This window comes from Ambystoma mexicanum, chromosome 11, assembly GCF_040938575.1.
Source record: "Ambystoma mexicanum isolate Mex_15411 chromosome 11, UKY_AmexF1_1, whole genome shotgun sequence".
Lineage (NCBI taxonomy): Eukaryota > Metazoa > Chordata > Amphibia > Caudata > Ambystomatidae > Ambystoma > Ambystoma mexicanum.
Genome location: NC_090934.1, coordinates 1,312,706,383 through 1,312,724,255, shown reverse-complemented (window position 1 = coordinate 1,312,724,255; position 17,873 = coordinate 1,312,706,383). Strand labels below are relative to the sequence as shown.

Sequence of the window (17,873 nt, the reverse complement as noted above, 5' to 3'; positions counted from 1 at the left end):
TCACCTTAGTCCTTTTTTTTTTTAAAAGTGCCTGCCCCGCCCCTTTCCCCCTGGGACATCCTTTGGGCCCCCAATGCAGGGACAACACTTAGGCAGCTGTCCCAGTAACTATATTTTTACTTATGGGGTGGAGTGGGGCTCGGTATGAAAAAGTTTGAATACCACTGGTGTACAGTGTGTTCTATCAGATTGCCTCAACATTTGGATTGCTGAAATAAAGGTTTATCTTAAACATTCCTTTTTTTGGTGTTAAGTGGATTGCTCATTCATATGCAGTTGATGAAAGAGCCGGGCTGTTAGCCAGGTTGAATGACAAGAGTTCAATTTAGGCACAGCCCACCACACTGGGAGAATGTGCAGCCTCACGAACATGCAAATAACCAAGTGATGGGTCATGACTGGATAACCGCGTGTGGAAATGAGTGCCTCTGCTTGCATATATACAGGTGTGCCTCTGAGTTTGTATGTGAGTGCGTTTGCACATCAAGGGAAATTATTAAGGCATTTTTTAACATGGAGTGGACAATGGGAGCACAGGTCTAGACCGGTTGGGAATATAACTAGAACAATTGTATCTAAATGGTGGGTTGATACCTTTGCACAGATTTCCACTCATACAAAGGAGTCATACAGGGCTAAGCTGCAGATTTGTCGGACCGTGTGGAACACAGGGTGGACGGTACTTGTATGTAATCTAGGCAGATGTAATCTGGGTCCTATACATCTGTTCCCTAGAGGTAGGTGTGCATGATGGGTGCTTATACATAACATGGCTGAAGATGGTGAAATAAACACCATTTTGGTGGGACTCAAGTTTGAGAGGGATTTAAAACTGTGACACTCTTCACAAAATATAAAAGGAAGGTAAACAAACAAACACGACTCACCTTATTAACAGTAAATGCCATTATCATGTCAGTTTCCCTGTGAATAACTTTGGCTTTTCCTCCAGGATAACCAAGATCGGCTTCGACCTAGAAAATATTCACAAAAGTAAAATTCATATAAAGTTTGTTCCTCCACAAAAAAAGAAAAATGTTTGTTGTAACAAACTGTATAAAAGGCGTCAGGCATGCAATGAAAAGTTCAGTGGTCTCAGCAAGCAATGAATCTCAATGATCTGGTTTGATGGCTTGAACAACAAGTTTTGATATGAGGAAACCATAGTAATGTGATCATAAACTGCTATACAGGTACAGGGCAATGTAATCACAGAATTGCACCTGTACTTCTCAAAATGTGTTTATTACTTCAAACAAATTTAGACTGCAAATGTTATATATACTCCTTGATGTTTTGCCTGTCGAAACATAGTTGCTTTTTTAACAATTTAAGTGTATATCGATTATTATGTGATGTCTGTTATTTTTGCTCTAATGCACTAAAATAATAAATGATGTTCATTAGTCAAGTGAACATCACGTTTATTAGAGGGAGAAAACACCCCTCTTCAATGAAGACTTAAACCTAGTTTTACAGACTACATAAAAGGGGAAAAAGTCATTTATATATACAACGGCACACATCTTAGTAATGATTACTAAGCGGTACTTGAAATCAATTTATCAGGCAAGTTTGAACCCCCTTTTTGTTATTAATATGCATCAAAACATGTTGATGGGGTCTGGACCCCTAATAAAATGCCCATACTTGGGCTACTTGATACAGATCAGTGGCGGGAATGTGGTAATGCAAATGGAACTTTGCTGCACATGTAGCAAAGCTGCTCTAGGGTCAAAGATTTCTGCTCTTAGATAGAAAGAAAAAGGAAGGACTTAGGCTACTCCACCTGTATCACACTGGCCGGTTATGGACCCAGCACACGTTTATCACAGATCTCTGTTGGTTAGTCTGTACATATGAGAACACCCAGAATTTATGCAATACAATTTACATTTATTTGAACATTGTGGTTTAAAATATAGCTCACAAAGCTGTTAACAAAGACCTTTTGCTTTGCCTAAAAAACTGTGATCAATTCAGTCTAACAGGCTTGATAATCAACCACATACATTGGTTCTCTACATTCACTGTTTTGTAGTGTGGGTTAGTAAGAAAAGGTGACTTAGAATGTGGTCCAGTTGACTTCACATTTGACTACGAGACACTTGGAGAGCGGCCCATTTGCAGCAGCAGGAACACAGCGGGAGCATGGCTCTTCATCAGATTAGGGAGCCAAGTGGAATGATCTGGCCTGGCTGTCGAGGCAGGCCCTGGGAGGCATATAATCATCACACATTGACGGACGGCTGAGGGCGGCCCACGGCAAGCTGGGTAAAAATGGATAAGCCAAGGCAGTGATGCGGAAGCCTCTGGAGGGAGTATTATGGATAGGAAGAGGGGACAGACATCTGAATGTCAAACTTAGCAGTGTTATATCTCGCTGCATTTAAGTTTGGGATGGGTTGATTTCAAAGGGGGCTATTTCTACGTTATGAGATAGCATTGGCTTTGAAGATGTATAGTTCTGGGAATGTAACTGGTTTAACACCTCTAATGTTACCTAGGGGTGGGCATGGAGGAGGATGGAGTCTGTTTGGTGGGGGTATGTGTTTTTTCTTTTTGTATGTTTAATCTTTAAAATGTTAATAAAAGCAAATTAAAAAGAAATGTTGCCCCAACACATTAAAAGAGTTAGCGCAGCATGTGTAGGGCAACTAAAAACCTCAAATTAAAAAGGAGGTGCTGCTTGCCACTGGTGTTGGAAGCCATTAAGCATACTAATGTGAGGAGTGTCCCCTTATAACAGACACCCCTGTTTCACTGTAAAAGCGTCAAGGCATATTAGAACATGCATAATTTGAATTCTCTGAGCCTTCTACAGAATTAGATTTATATTTTCAGTGAAGTATAGTGAATTCCTAATGTTTGAATGAGTGGCACTGTGCATACAGACTAAGATTTCAGATGAGTTCAAGCAACGTTACCCACCACCTCAATCAAATAAGACTGACGCCATAGAACATAATTAACATATTTTTAACATGAACTAGCCAGGCTAAGTGTTCTGACCTCTATTCAAAGGGTCATGTTACCTCTTATGCCAATGTTTTCACAGAATTATCAATGCAATGTAATGCATAACACCTTTTAATAGTTTATGGTACATGCTGGTTCCACTGAACTTTTAAAAATGTGCTAGAGGGAAACATTTGGGAAATGGATACTACCTGGTTTTGTGGTTCTTCTGCTAGGCAGTTTTGCTCCACACGATCTTCTAAGGACTACACAACACCACAGGCACAAACGAAAACACATGCACAAAGAAACAAATATGAAAAAAGAATGAACCATTCCAAACTATATATTAAAGGCTACTCAAAGTAAATGATGAAAAGACAACACATGCCCAATCAACAATAATTCTAAAGATCAAATTCCAAATGTTATGCATTTCTTGTGAAGGGTAAAAATGAGCCATGAAAGTCGGATGATGTTTCCTGAAAAGCAGTCTTAAATCGCTGTTTTAATGTAATATTGGGTTTTTCTTAGCATTAGTTGATTTCAGTCTAAAATAGGGCCCTAGCAGACCTTACCAATGAGAAAAGAAAGAGCAAGTGATGGGAATGAAAAGCAAAGTAGACAAGGAGTGAAACAAACAGGATAGATTGAGCAGAGGAATAATGGCCAAAGCGTGATGCATGTAAGTGGCAAAGTAGTAAGAAAATAGTCAGCTAAGGAAGAAGAGGAAAAGGAAAATAAACTTCATTGTTTAGCTCACTGTTTGCAACGGGCAAGATAATTGATAGAGAATATAAGACAAAATGTAGCAATATTGACAAATATGAAGGTGTAAGCATTCATAACTGAACTGTAATGCTTCAGCACAGCCTATCAACTCAATAAAGAACAAGTTTGGTTCTGTTTAACTGGTATTATACAGCAATAGATCAACACTAAGTATTGTTAAATTCTCCCAAATACTGTACATTCATTTCATATTATTGTTGGAGGATTTAAATATTACTTTATAACAAGGTGCACTAACAATGCATTAATAAATGAATAATGAATATGCAACAAAAGTGTAACAACCGTTTACTAATGAGTAATTAAACAAAGGTGTAACAAACCCTTTATAAATTCATATTTACCTTTATAAACTCATTATTAATCACTGTTCAACATGCATATCACGGTTGGATCTGAGTTCATTCTATACTTTTGTTGCATATTGATGATACATTAATTATTGCTATGAAACACCTGAGGAAACATGAAGGACACATAGAGCCAAACTAGTGAAGAACAGCATTATCGGTACAGAATAAAAGAAAAGATTGTGGAATTGCAGCATAGAGACAACAGCACTGTAGTCCCGGGGAGTTCATTATGAAAGCACAGCAGCAAAACTGATGACAAAGAGGTAGTTCAATATTGATATACATACATAAATCTTTTTTTAGAATAACATGCACATTGGCAGAGCTTCAAAGGACACCGTGAGATATGCAGCCATTTGAAGATGCATTAGTATTTGCAAATTGATTGCATTTGGAGATACGCAGTGTTGCAATGAAAGAAAATGTGAACTTTAGTAGATGATTTAGAGTTTTTTTTATATCAAAGCTAGGATAGGTTACTGATCATTTACTGAAAACGCAAGTGCAGCGCAACAAATGTTTGAGATTTTCTAAAGTGTTCAAATCCTTACACTGAATCAAATGCAAAATACTGGCAGAACTTGTAATCTCAAAACTTTATGTGAAGCATTTATATTGCGTTTTCATTCATTCAAATGAATATGGCTTGCTAAGGCTAAAGCAATGAGAAATTCTTAGTCTGGAAAAACTGAATGCAAATGAAATGTTGCACAAAATGTAATGACATATTATACCTGGTCATAGTTACTCTATTAAACATACTGGTCTAGCTTTGTGTTCATGTAAAATGTTAATGAAACTTGTGCAGATGAACAAGTATGCAAACACTTTACGAATGACAAATGTCTGGAGCAGGTGTGTTTCCGAGATTATTGACTCATCTACAGGAAAAGATATGCTTACTTTAAAACAATTTGTCCTCACCTGATATTCATTTATCTGGTTATCACAATCTTTAATCATTCTGGGAACACGATATGGTGCCTAAATAACATTATTTTCAACGCTAAAAAGGGATCATGCACGTTTTCTACCTAAAGCCGCAAACACAGGATTGTTTTTCATTTTTATCCCAATAGGAAACCTTTGGAATTCAGATAACCAGCTTAAATGGGATAATGGAGATAAGATACACACTTTCATGTATATGATGAACCATGTATTATGAATCTAGTGAGATCATCCCTAAGATCTTGACATGGGCCTCCTCTCATGTGGCCAGGTAAAGGCACCCTCTACCTGATCCTGACCCTCGGGGTGGTATTATTTGGGGGAATCACATGGGAGGGGAATTGTGTTGGGGGAGTAGGAGACTACTCTAAAGGATTCCCCTAATGTTCCTAAAGCCTTAATGGCTACTGTAAAAAAACAGACAGTTTTGACATAACAACAACTAGGGACTTCCAAATCCCATAATACCCTATATTACTGGTACAAGGAAGAGTAGTTGATAAAGTATCAGGAGCACTCTAGTTGTTGTGGTAGAAAGCACCTGAGCAGGACCCTTAAACATATAAATGGGTTTCAGGTGCAAGAGGAGAGAGAAGCTGATGGTGTAGCAGTGGCGGCAGCAGGACGCTGGGCGGGAGACACTGAATGTAGAGGAAGTGTGGGTTATGCAGAGAATGCGTAGTGGGAGCAGCTCTGAAGAAAGCTACGGCCTGTGGGAGACGAGTTCCCAACACGCTGTGAATTGCTCCGAGACAGAAGTTGCATTGGAGATCCTACTGAGCTCTCAGAGCTCCTCTGAAGGACTGTGTGAACCGCAGCAGTGAAACCAGAGCTGGCAGAAGTGTAGAAGGCCCAGAAGAGACCCGCAGCGACACCAGCGAGTCAGAATGAGATGCCAAGGCATACCGGTTAGTTGGCCTGAAACAGGCGACTCGGGGGGTTCCGAAAGAGACAGCGAGGTGTAAGTGATCATTTTGAATACCAAACAAATAAACTGAAAGAAACTGGGCACAACTCTCCTAACAAGGGATACCAATTGGGGGACAATTGTAACCTGATTTGCCAGCCACCAAGAGGTTGCATAAGTATAAAACAAAGGCCACTGAAGCAAAGCCCTCCGTGTATGAAAGACAAAGGGGGAGAGAACTGTAACCTGCATTGCTTACAGCCAAAAGGCGATAAAAGAATAATCTAGATACTGGAGGGGAGCAATGATCCTTTTATGGAATACAAATTTGCGAAGAGATGTAACCCACTTTGTTGAGATTCAAGAGACTCTAAAGAGAAGCAGTTGTTCAAACCTCCTCACTTAGGATCCTGATGTGGAGAGTTTTTAGAACAAGCATTACCACAGAATACAATTGTAATAGCAGTTGTTTTATCTTGGCAGGCGAGTAAACCACCAAGAAAGGGAGCAATTGTAGTTAGTCCTGGCAGGCGAGTATACCAGGAAAAAAGAAGATGATTTAACATTCTGTGGTTGTGATGAAAAGGTTTGGTGGTGAAGAAGTGTTAATTCCATCCTTTGTCTTTATGAACTGTTGCATTTCAGAAAGTTATTATTAAGCTATCCTAGCTAAAGTGTTTCTTTTGAAGAATTATGATGTGCTAGCAATTGCTTGACATTTGAGAAAAGAATATTTGTCCTGATTTATTAACTTGTGTTTTGAGGAAAAGACTCCTCAAGAGTTAGGCGGAGGGATACAATGCAGCGGTAATGCTTTTACTGCTGCATTTACCGCTACGCCCAATCCCGTGTTCCAGGGCATTCACCTGCACCTCTGAGCTGGAGGTGAATGCGCCGGCTTGAAGGCCATTTCCAGCGCTATTACCACCAGCAGCAATAGCGGCCCCAACTCCATTGGACCCAATGGGAATGGGGACTTAACGCCACCCTGCCCCTCCAAAAACGAGATCCGGCGCAAATTGTGCCAGACCGAGTTGCGATACCACTAATTGCATTGGGTGGTATCCCCGCACAATTAGCGCCAGGATACCACCCAACTCATGATGAGGCCCTTTGTATGTTATGCTGAATTGAACTTAGTTATAATACAGAAATTTCTTGAACTTGATCTTTACTCAAGGTATTCCTGAATTGATCCTGGGGAAGAGAATCCAACCCTAGTCAAAAGGAGTACTTTTTAAAGCCTTTGAGTTTTAATTGATATGTTATTTTGTGGAATTTAAGGCAGCCAAACAAACATTGCATAATTTTGTTGTGTAAATTAGTGTGAGGGCCAGGTACGTTTTGGACACTAGGTTATTTTTCTTTAGTCTTAGTTTGTTAGGCAAGGACCTTCTTGTTAGGTTAGGGAAAGATAGGTGTTTGTCTCACCACTTTTCATTTAATAAAATTGCAACTTGTGAGAAAACTATACCTTTGTGTACGTCTCATATTGCTGACCCCTCTTACAAGCCCCAAGCACCTTCTCATACAAAGAGTGCAATTACGCCTCTTTCCTTCTAATGTTTGTTCTGGATCATTCTGAAGTGTTCTATGGTGGCATGGTGCTTGTCGGTAAGGAAGATAGAAAAAGACTCTACAGTGCTGCCTGGCACACTACCCATGAATTCAGAATCAGTATATATCTGGCCAACAAAGGTGTAAACAAATACCTAGAGATGCTTGGATGCTTGTAAAAAAGATGGTTCTAGCCAATAAAATAGAAACTTCTTCAAAGCAATTATTAAAGACAATACACAACCATCCATGAGAGGAGAGAATTTGAAGGGGGCTGGAGGAGAGAACAGATGGGGAGAAAGGAGAAGGGGAAAACAAGTGTCAAGCAGGAGCGGCACACTCATCAGTTGACGAGAGGAGGGTCAAAGGGTGGGAATGAGAAAAGGAAAACCACCATAGTGAGGAAGCAAGGGAGACCAAGAGAAGGATTGTTCTTTTTATGGATTGTCCTCCCGCAGATTCCTCGCAGCAACCTTTCAACCGGGAGCGTAGTACGACCCAACTGTAGATCCTGCTTGACTCAACATGCCACTTGTCGACCACAAGACGGGAAGTTGACTGCCATATAAATATTACATCACTATGCTCCCCTGTACCTCAGTTCCCCACCTTTCTTTGCCTTAGCCCAGGAGGAATTCAAGGATTCAGGCTGAAATAGCCAAAACAAAAAAAAAACTTTACTTTTTTAAAATGAGGAACAGGATTGTTTCTGACAAACCTTTACCATACAGTAACACAACAGTTATATACTCAGGGAAAGGGGGGAAAGGAGGCTGGTCCTACCTTATGCAAAGAGGTGGCGGAGCACTGCCTGTCCAACTGCAGATTCTTTGTTGCCATCTTCTGCCAGGCAGTAGGGCTTAGCGAACGTGTGCAGAGTCCTCCAGGTAGCGGCTCTGCATATGTCCTTCAAGGCTACCCCTGCGTGAAACGCTACTGAAGCCACTCTCCCTCTGGTTGAGTGCTCCGAAGGCGGCTTGGTGAGGGGGTTGTCCTTCGCTTGATAACAGTGGGTGATACATAGAGATACCCAACGTGCCAGACCTTGTTTGGAGATATGCTGTCCTTTTGTGCGACCAGAAAATGCAATGAACAGCCTGTTTGAGGAGCGGAACTCCTTAGTCCTCTGCAAGTAGAATTTCAAAACTCATGCCACATTTAGAAAATGCAATGTTGTTTCTGCCTCAGAGGTATGATTCTGAAAGAAAGATGGTAGGACAATACGCTCTGTGAGTGTCATTTCAGATAACACCTTAGGAAGGAATTTAGGATGTGTTCTCAAAATGACGCGGTCCTTATGAAACAAAGTGAAAGGAGGTTCTGAAAACAAAGCTTGCAACTCACTGATCCTCCTGGCCGATGTGATGGCTACCAAAAAAGCCGCTTTCCAAGATAAGAATTTCATGTCACATCAGTGAATGGGCTCGTAAGGGAGTTCCATGAGAGCTGTTAGTACGGTGTTTAGACTCCAGGTTGGGACTGGTGAGGGCGTAGGAGGGTAAGTACGCATCAACTGCTTCAGGAAGACCTTGACAGCCGGAAGTGAGAGTAATGACTGTGTTTCTGGAGTCCTTGTGTATGCTGTTCTGGCTAACAGATGAACCTTGATAGAGGATAGTGAAAGCCCTGCCTTAGCCAAATGCAATACGTAAGGTAGTACCTGCTCTACCGAAGCAGTAAGTGCTTTAATTGCAGACGTCTCACACCACTTGGAGAAGCGAGTCCATTTCCGGACGTAGGTGATACTTGTAGAGGGGCTCTTGAGGCCCTGATTATGTCCCAGCAATCTGCAGGGCGATTCAGATTCATAAGCTTACGCTGCTCAGAAACCACGCCTTGAGGGAGAGACTTGCTGGGTCGTGGTGAAGGATTTTGTGGTTCTGTTGCGTCAATAGATATTGATGCGCTTTGAGGCGGATCGGGGTCCTTCGAGATAGATGCTGTAGAGTCGAGTACCAGATCTGCCACGTCCAGTCCGGCGCTATTAAGATCATAGAGCAACTCTGTTCCTTCATTCAGCGTAGAATTCTCGTTGTGGAATGGGGTGAAAGGCATACAGGAATTTCCCTGTCCAATCAACCGAGATAGCATCTCCTACTGACTGATGTTCTGGGTACCTTGAGGCGAATTCTTGCCATTTTTTGTTGGCCCTGGTGGCACAGAGGTCGATCTGTGGATGGCCCCATACAGAGAAAATCCACTGGACTTCCTTTTCATCTAGCTCCCATTCGTGAGATGAAGTGTACTCCCTGCTCAGTTTGTCTGCTAGGAAATTGTCCACTCCAGGGAGATGTTCCGCCTTGATTTGGACTCTGTGGTGCAAGGCCCATGCACATAGCAGTTGCGCTTCTTGTGACAAGATCTCTGATTTCGTGCCCCCTTGTTTGTGCAGTGCGTGGAGATTGTATTGTCTGTTTGGACAGTCAGTACCTGTCCAGCTACTACTGGAAGGAAGGCTTTCAGAGCCCACTGTATCACCCTGAGCTCTAAAACATAGATGTAGAGCTGGGATTCCTGGGCTGACCAAGTCCCTTTGGTTGAAGTCTGCTAGGTGAGCTCCCCAGCCCGAAAGGGAGGCATCTGTCCTTAAGAGAAGGGTGGATGTTGGTGTCTGGAATGGCATTCCTTGTAGCAGGTTCCGCTGAGTATTCCACCACAGAAGTGCCTTGTGTACTGTAGTCAGTATCTGGACTACATCCTCCCATGACCCTATAGCTTGCTTCCATAGGTGGTCCAGGGCCTCCTGAACTGGTCTCATGCGAAGTATGCAATTTGGTATGAGAAATATACATGAGGACATCATGCCCAGGAGGGATATGAAAGAGCGTACCGTGGTTGTCCCTCTTTCTAGGAACCATGAGGTCGAGCGGAGGATTGCTGTTAACTGTCTGCCGATGGTCTTACCCTGGGAATGCTGTTGTCGAACTTGGCCCCCAGGAGGAGAACTTTCTTGCTGGGTACTGGGCAGGATTTTATGTTGTTTATCGAAAAACCTAACCCTTTTAGGTGGTTTATAGTTTTTTGAAACTGCCAAGCGAGCGTGACTGGGGGAGCTTGCTCTTATCAACCAGTCGTCCAAATATGGAAAGACTTCCGTTCCCATCCTTCTGAGTTTTGCTGCTACAGGCACCAGACATTCGGTAAACACTCTTGGTGCTGACTTTAGCTCGAACGAGAGCACCTGGAATTGGAAATGCAGGTCTCCTACAGCAAACCTGAGAAACTGTCTGTGGGCAGGATGAATTGGAATGTGGAAATATGCGTCCTCGAAGTCCAGAGTGGCTAGGGAGTTGTCTCTATTTAGCCATGGATATCATCTTGAATTTGATGCGTTTGATGTATTTGTTGAGCACTCTCAAATCCAATATGGGTCTCCACTGGCCGTTTTTCTTCTTGATGTTAATGTTAAAGGACATTTGTACCGCGCACTATCACCACCGGAGTGGTCCCCTGGCGCTCTTGATCAAAAAGAAACGGGAGTAGAAACCTCTTCCCTTCTGATGGTAAGGGACTGGCTCTATCGCTACTTTTTGCAGTAATTTTTTAACTTCGGACATGACGTGCCTTAACATATGCACTTTGCGAGGGGTGGAAACAAGGGATGGAGGTTGGTCTAAGAATTCTATGGTGTGACCCTCGCGGACCACCAGTAACACCCACTTGTCCGATGTTATCGGCTGCCAGCTTGAAGAAATTAGTTTACCTTCCCCCCCACAGGAGTGTGACGTTGATGGGGTAGACCCAATCTGTCATTTGTTTGTTCTGGGCTTTACCTTGGGCAGAGCCGCGCCTTCCTCTCTGGGAATACTTGTTGGAGGAATATTTGTTGTCCTGGAATGTGTTTCCTTGTGTCTTTTCACCATAGGAAGAACGGTTATATCCCCTGTATTTCAAGGATGAGACTCGAAAGGGCCTATGGTCCTTATTTTTATCCTTTAAGGAACTGATGGCTCGAGCCGTGTCCGTCTTTATTCCTTTTAGGTGGTCATCGATCTTCTTACGAAATAACTCTTGCCCATTGAAGAGCATGTCCAATATTTGTGCTTGGACCTCAAGCCTGGAGGAAAGCAACACATTTCAGACTTGTCTCCTTAGTACAGTCCCGTGGGCCATCTGCCTGAATCACGACTCAGCCACACCAACTGCTGCGTCGATCATGTGGTCTGACGTAGCCTCTCTGTCTGCTATGATTAACCTGGCTTCTTCCTGAAGATCCACAGGTAGACGTTGGTCAGTTTAGAAATACAAAGCCAGAGCTTGCGGTCAAACATACCTGTCATGGCTAGCGCATTGCCCGCTCTAATAGTGAGAGATGCTGAGGACGATACCTTTCTACACATGGCCTCTAACTTACGACCTTCCTTGTCTGGCGGTGCTGACAGTGGTGATGAAGGGTTGGCTAACTTCTTTCTGGCTGCTACTGTGATGACAGAATCTGGCTTAGTATGACCCCTGAGACAAAGCGGTGCTGAATCTGGTGCCTTGCATTTCTTCTCAGGTCTTGAGACCAGAGCAGGTGTGGATAATGGCGTGGCCATTATCTTCGACCCACACTCCCACATGGTGTAGAGAAGAGGAATGGTGGTAACCGTTCTTCTACGCTTGTCCCTGTGCTCTTAAAACACTGACTTCTTCTCTACCAATGTAACCTGTAATGTGTACAAGTCTGCAGCTTTGCCAATAATAGTATGAAACAATACTAAATCGTCCGGTGGTGAGGAATCACCTGGAGAGTCTTTCTTTCTGGGCTTCTCAAAGATATAATCGTCCCATTCGCTAGGAGCATCAGGCTCCTGGGTGATCTCACCTTCCTCCGGGTCCGAGAAATCCCTGAACGGGTCCTCTTGCCAATCTGAGACTGACCCAGACGATGGCACCATAGTTGGATCTCGAGCAGGAGATCGTGGTCTATGTGACGATGCTGGAGATGGGACCTTTGTCGGTGAAGCACTGAGTGGCCTGTTCCTGGATCTGCATGGAGGCTCAGGCAATCATGCTCTTTTCTGTGGTCTACTCTTGGAAGGGGAGTGTCTTGGCATGCTATGCCGAGGTGAGATGTCCCTCTGGGCGGATCTGGACTCCTTCGGTACAGATTGCCTATTCTTTTCTTCTTGACGTCTGTTGAATTAATCGATGATCCTTTGCATCGATTCCATGAGCGCAGGGTCATAAGGATCAGCAATTACCTACATAGTCGGCAGCCCGGGAGGGCTGTGTTCCTTGGGGGTGAAAAAGGGTTGCTCATCAACAAATTCTGTGTCCAAGAACTCCTCTTGAAGAGCTTCCTTCGTCGACGACGACTGTTTCGTAGCTGTTCACTTCGACGACGAGGATTTGGTCGTGGATGATGAGGTTTGGAGTGTCGTCGTCAATGAGTGTTTCGTTGACGGCTTGGTCGTCAATGGACCTCTATCTTTACTACTGCTCGTAGACGGCTTCTCCGTGGACGACTGCCCTCCCGCCCCCGTTTTTTTTTAAAACGCCTCCTTACCTTTGGAGGTGTTTTTTTCTTCAGGATGCCGCATCTTGTGGCCTCCAGAGCCCAAGGGAGGCATGGAAGAAGTGGTTTCCAGCTTTCTCTTAATCTTTTGAGTGGGAGAGGAACTCCTTACCACTGAAGAGGCCCTTCTCTTAGAAGTTTGTCTCTCAGATGGTTTACTAGAAAGTACAGGAGCTGTTTTGGCAGACTCCTCGACAGAGGACAGACCTTTGGCTTCTACATGCAACAGAAGTCTCCTGTGTCCGTATTGCAGGCTTTTTGTGCAAAAAGACATGCAAATGTCACATTTATTAATGTCATGAGGGTACAGGCAGTAGATGCAGTGGTCATGTGGATCCTTCATGTAGACCAGTTTCTTCCTCCACCTCGTGCAGTCCCTGAACAGGGAAGGCTTCTTGGCAGCCTGAAGTTCATCCATGCTGAGGAGAAATTCACTAAACGATTTTGGGGCAAGAAAAAAGATTTTCAGAGCCCAAAAGTTCAGAATACTTAGCCCCTAAGCAGGGCAAAGCAGTAGAATATATTTCAAGAATATAAACTACACCAAAAAGAAGAAAAATATTCAAAAGCTCAGAAGAGCTAGAGGATTCCCTCTGTCTGTTAGACTGCAGTGAAAAATCTTAAGATGGATGACTGGGGCGGAGCTTTAGCCCTGCCACCTCATTGGTTGGGGCCATAAAGGACCAAAGTGAGGTGGCGGGACTACACAATGGAATGGCTCATAGGCCAAAATGGGGAATTTACATGCATTCTCTATGTAATAATGGATGTCTATTAAAAATGTTTTAATAATTATTTTAATCACAGAGGATTCCCAGTCAGACGACGGGGAATATTCAAGCATTTGAATCCGTGAAAGATCCATGCTGGAGAAGCCTGAATTTCACATAAAAGCTGAGGGCCTTCTTAGGATCCAACCTGTGCAGCCTCTCTCATCCTTGGAAGTATGTGGAGGTGGGTAAAATACTGGCAAGTCGATGCTTTGGGATACGTGAACCTCAGAGAGCAGTTTAGGCAGGAATCCAGGCCGTACCTTGAGCAAAACTTTTTCTTTAAAGATCCTGAGGAAAGGTGATCTACACGATGAAAACTGCAGCTCACTCACACGTCTAGCCAACGTGATTGCCATCAGGAAGGCAGTCTTCAAGTAAGTAAACTGACAGACCATGAATGCATGGGCACAAATGGTGCCACCTTTAGAAATGTAAGAAACAGGTGTCAGTCCCAGTCCTGAACTACAAATGGGGTAGGCTGAAACCTATTTACAAGGCCTTTCAGGAATTGGGTCATAACCAGAATCATGAAGACGGATCCTTGATCCGGAGACCTCTTAAAAACAGACAAAGCCGCCAAGTAGTCTTTTTGACTGTACCAACCTGAAGGTCCAAAGAGACCAGTGACAGAAGGAACTCCATCACTGTAGTGCGGGGACAAACAATAGGGTCTATCTTGCATTCCCTACGCCATGCCTCAAATCTTTTCCATCTGCACGAGTGCAGAGATCTGGTGGATGGTCTGTGCACAGCCAATAGCCCCTCAAGAACCTCTTACAAGAGGTCCCAGTCATATCTCATCCTCTCAAGAACCACGCATGTAGATTGAGGGATTCTAGGTTTGGGTGGAGTACCTGACCTTCCGACTGGTATAGGATGTCCGGTCATCTAGGCAACTGGAGAGGGGGCGAATGATCAGATCTGGGGAGTTCTGATGACCATGCCCCCCTAGCGCAATCCAGGTAGATCAAGATGGCTTGAAATCTCCTCAACCTCCTGAGAACCCATGGGATGACAGGTATCAGAGGGAAGGCATAGTGGAGGTCGAAGACCCACTCTACTAAAAATGCACCCCCTAGCGCGCCCCTCACTGGGAATTGGCTGGAGCAAAACGGTCTGCATTTCTTGTGTCAGCATGCAGCAAACAGGTCAACTGTAGGGGTACCCCAGTGAGCGATGATCTCCTTGATAACTTCCTGGCACACTTCCCACTCTTGTGAGACCGTGCTCTGCCTGCTCATGGTGTCTGCCAACCCGCTCTTCGCTTCTGCTAGATGGCCAGCAGAGGCTTAAATCTGGTACGCCAGCAACCAGAACCATAGTTGCATCACCTCTGTGCAAAGCGGTAGAGACAGAACACCCCCCTGCTTGTTGAGGTAGTGCATGGCCACCATATTGTCCGCTGCAACAAGGACGTGCTTCCCCTTTAGCAAGGGAGCAATGGCCATCAGGGCTAACCTGATCGCACGCAACTCCGGCCTGCTGATATGCCACCGGCTCTCCATTAGTGACCAAAAGCTGCTCACCTGAAGAACCCCGCAGTGAGCGCCCCAACCCTTCAAGGATGCATCAGTGACCACCTGGGCTTTTGGCCACAGAGGCCAAAAGGGTTCACCTGTCCTCATGTTTTCCCTGTTGGCCCTTGGCCCACCAAGACCGATCGATGGTCACCGACTTCAACACTTTGAGGATGTCCCTCATTGCATTGAAGTACTGGAACCACTGATGTCTCAGTAGCCATCGTATAGAGTTCATGCACAGTCTGGCATCTGGCACCAGAAAAATGCATGAAGCCATGAGACCTAAAGGTGGAGGAAGGAAGCCACTAGAAGGCTGTAGTAATAGGAGATCAACCATTTGCCTGATACTCTTCAGGGGGAAGGCTTTCCCCACCCGTTTGTCCCAGACTGCTCTGATGAACTGGAGCTTCTGTGTTAGTGTAGCATGGTACTTCTGGAAATTTAGGGAGAAGCCCAACCTGCGTAGCAGTGAGCAAGGGCCCTCGAGCTGCGTCGATACTTGCTCTAACGACCTCCCCTGAACCAACTAGTCATCCAGGTACAGGAACACGTGGACACCAGATCTCCTTGGGTGTGTTGCCACCACTGTCGTTAGCTTGGTGAAGACCCTGGGCGTGGAGGTTAGCCCAAAGGGGAACCCCTTGAATTGGTAATTCATGTCCCCTATTACGAATCTCAGGAAAAACCTGTGCCTCCGGTGGATTGGCACATGAAGATCCAGTGATACCAACCAGTCCTGATGCTGCAGAGCCTGGAGAATTTCTTTTAATGTTACCATTTTGAACTTATGCTTCCTCTGGAACGTTTTCAAGGCCCCGAGATCCAAAATGGGACGGAGCCCCCTTCCTTTCTTGGGTACCAGAAAATACCGGGAATACCAGCACAATCCTCTCTGCTAAAGAGGCACCTCTTCCACGGCACCCTTCAATAACCAGGCTCTCAGTTGTTCTTCCTGGAGCTCCTGTTCCAGTAGTTGTTGAGAGGGAGGTGGCCTGTCTGGAAGTTTGCTTAAAAATGGCAGACAGTACCCCCATTTGACGAGCTGCAATGCCCAAATGTCAGAGGTTATCTCCTTCCACTGGGGAAAGTGCTCGCAAATTCTCCCTCCAACCGGAGAAGTATGTGGGAAGAATTCAAAACCGCTTGCCGGCCGTCGCCACAGCTGCTGTGGTTTGCTGAACACTAGAGGCCCTCCTTCCCTGTCCGTGCCCCTCTTTCCAAATGGGACATACCATCTATAACCTAACGAAAGGTGAAAGTCTGTTTAGGCGGTTGCTGCAGAGCTAGGCCCTAATACTTAGCAGCAGCAGCTAGCTTAGAGTCCTTGAACTTTTCCAGGGACTCATCAGCCCTAGGGCCAAAGAGATGTGTGCCAGGTGCTCGCCATTGAATACCAAGTCCAGCAATTTGGCAAAAACTCTAAGCTGTGCATATAGGCTTATCTTCTCAGCACAATGGCAGATCCCATCAACCTGCCTACACAGTTTGCAATGTCCATTTCCGATTGTAGTGACTAGCAAGCCACATCCTTGCCATCATCCACAAGGCACAGGAACTCATCCCTCGTTTCGCCGGCAGGAATGTGTTCTGCTGCCTGCTCAACCAGTCTCCACAGAGCATGCAAATATTTGGCGAACGCACATGATCCGTCCACCGCCTTGAGAGACATACTGCCCGAAGCAAACATTTTCTCCGCCAGGTCATCCCACTTTTTGGATTCTCCGTCTGTTTAAAGGTTCTAAGTGGATGTAGATGGCCTGGAGCGCAGGGTAGCGGCTTGAACCACTAGACCCTCCGGAGTAGTGTGTGTGTGGACAGGATCGTTAGGTCCCCTCTCACCAGTTTGTATTTCTTAGTGAGCTATGAGTCAACAGTCAGACTGGGGCAAGGCTTCAACCACAAGGTAGTAATGGTATCGGCTAAGGCCACATTGAAGGGCGCCGTCCTTTTGGGTGTCATACGTTGACATGGGCTTCATAGGGGCACCCAGACCCAACACATCCATCCCTCACTCCTCCACCCTGAGGTACTGGGCATTAGCATGTCCGTGTCAGGAGAGGTGTCCAGACCACTAGCATCATGGAGCCCTTCTGCAGGGGTGACCAAATCTGCCTGGCCAGCCACGTAATCGTCTCCACAGGTCCCTTCCCCCGATGGCCCAAAGTCAAAAGGCACCTGGTTTCCTTCTTCGAAAACTGACTGCATTGTGTTGAAAACATGGACGGAGGACGTAAGGATTTAAAAGCCTTGCTCCAACCAGGCCTAAGGGCGCAGATTCTGACAGTGTTGCTCCAACCAGGCCTTATGGCAGACTTATAGATGGTTATGGTCGAGCAAGAGGGAGTCGGGCCTGACCTGGCTTCCTTGGTGCTGAAACAACCGGGCACAAGTGGTGCTGTGGGAGCCTGCCGAGTCGAGCCCAGGGTTGTACCAGCAGCAGCTGTCGAACATTTGGAGCATCTGCTCCTTAAAGGCCTCCCACTCTGCCCTCGACCCACCTGGACTTGTTTAAGTCTTACCCTGCTCCTCTGATGAGTCAGAGTTGTGTTTGCATCAGTGGTG

General features: G+C 45.0%; 1 protein-coding gene across 4 annotated transcripts in view; it reads right to left on the bottom strand.

The window, feature by feature from the left end:
* DMXL2 (Dmx like 2) overlaps positions 1 to 17,873 on the bottom strand; it is a 2,950,233-nt gene that overhangs the window by 544,674 nt on the left and 2,387,686 nt on the right. For 2 of the 4 annotated variants that reach the window (XR_011279824.1, XM_069624807.1), the window contains exons 34-35: positions 3,171 to 3,224; positions 888 to 974 (exon numbers count right to left, since the gene is read on the bottom strand). Coding sequence is in view for 2 of the 4 variants with exons in the window: in XM_069624807.1 (XP_069480908.1) it covers positions 888 to 974; positions 3,171 to 3,224 (141 nt within the window). In the remaining 2 variants the exon portion in view is untranslated. The remainder of the gene's footprint in view (positions 1 to 887; positions 975 to 3,170; positions 3,225 to 17,873) is intronic. The other 2 variants (XR_011279825.1, XM_069624808.1) reach the window with 1 other exon arrangement.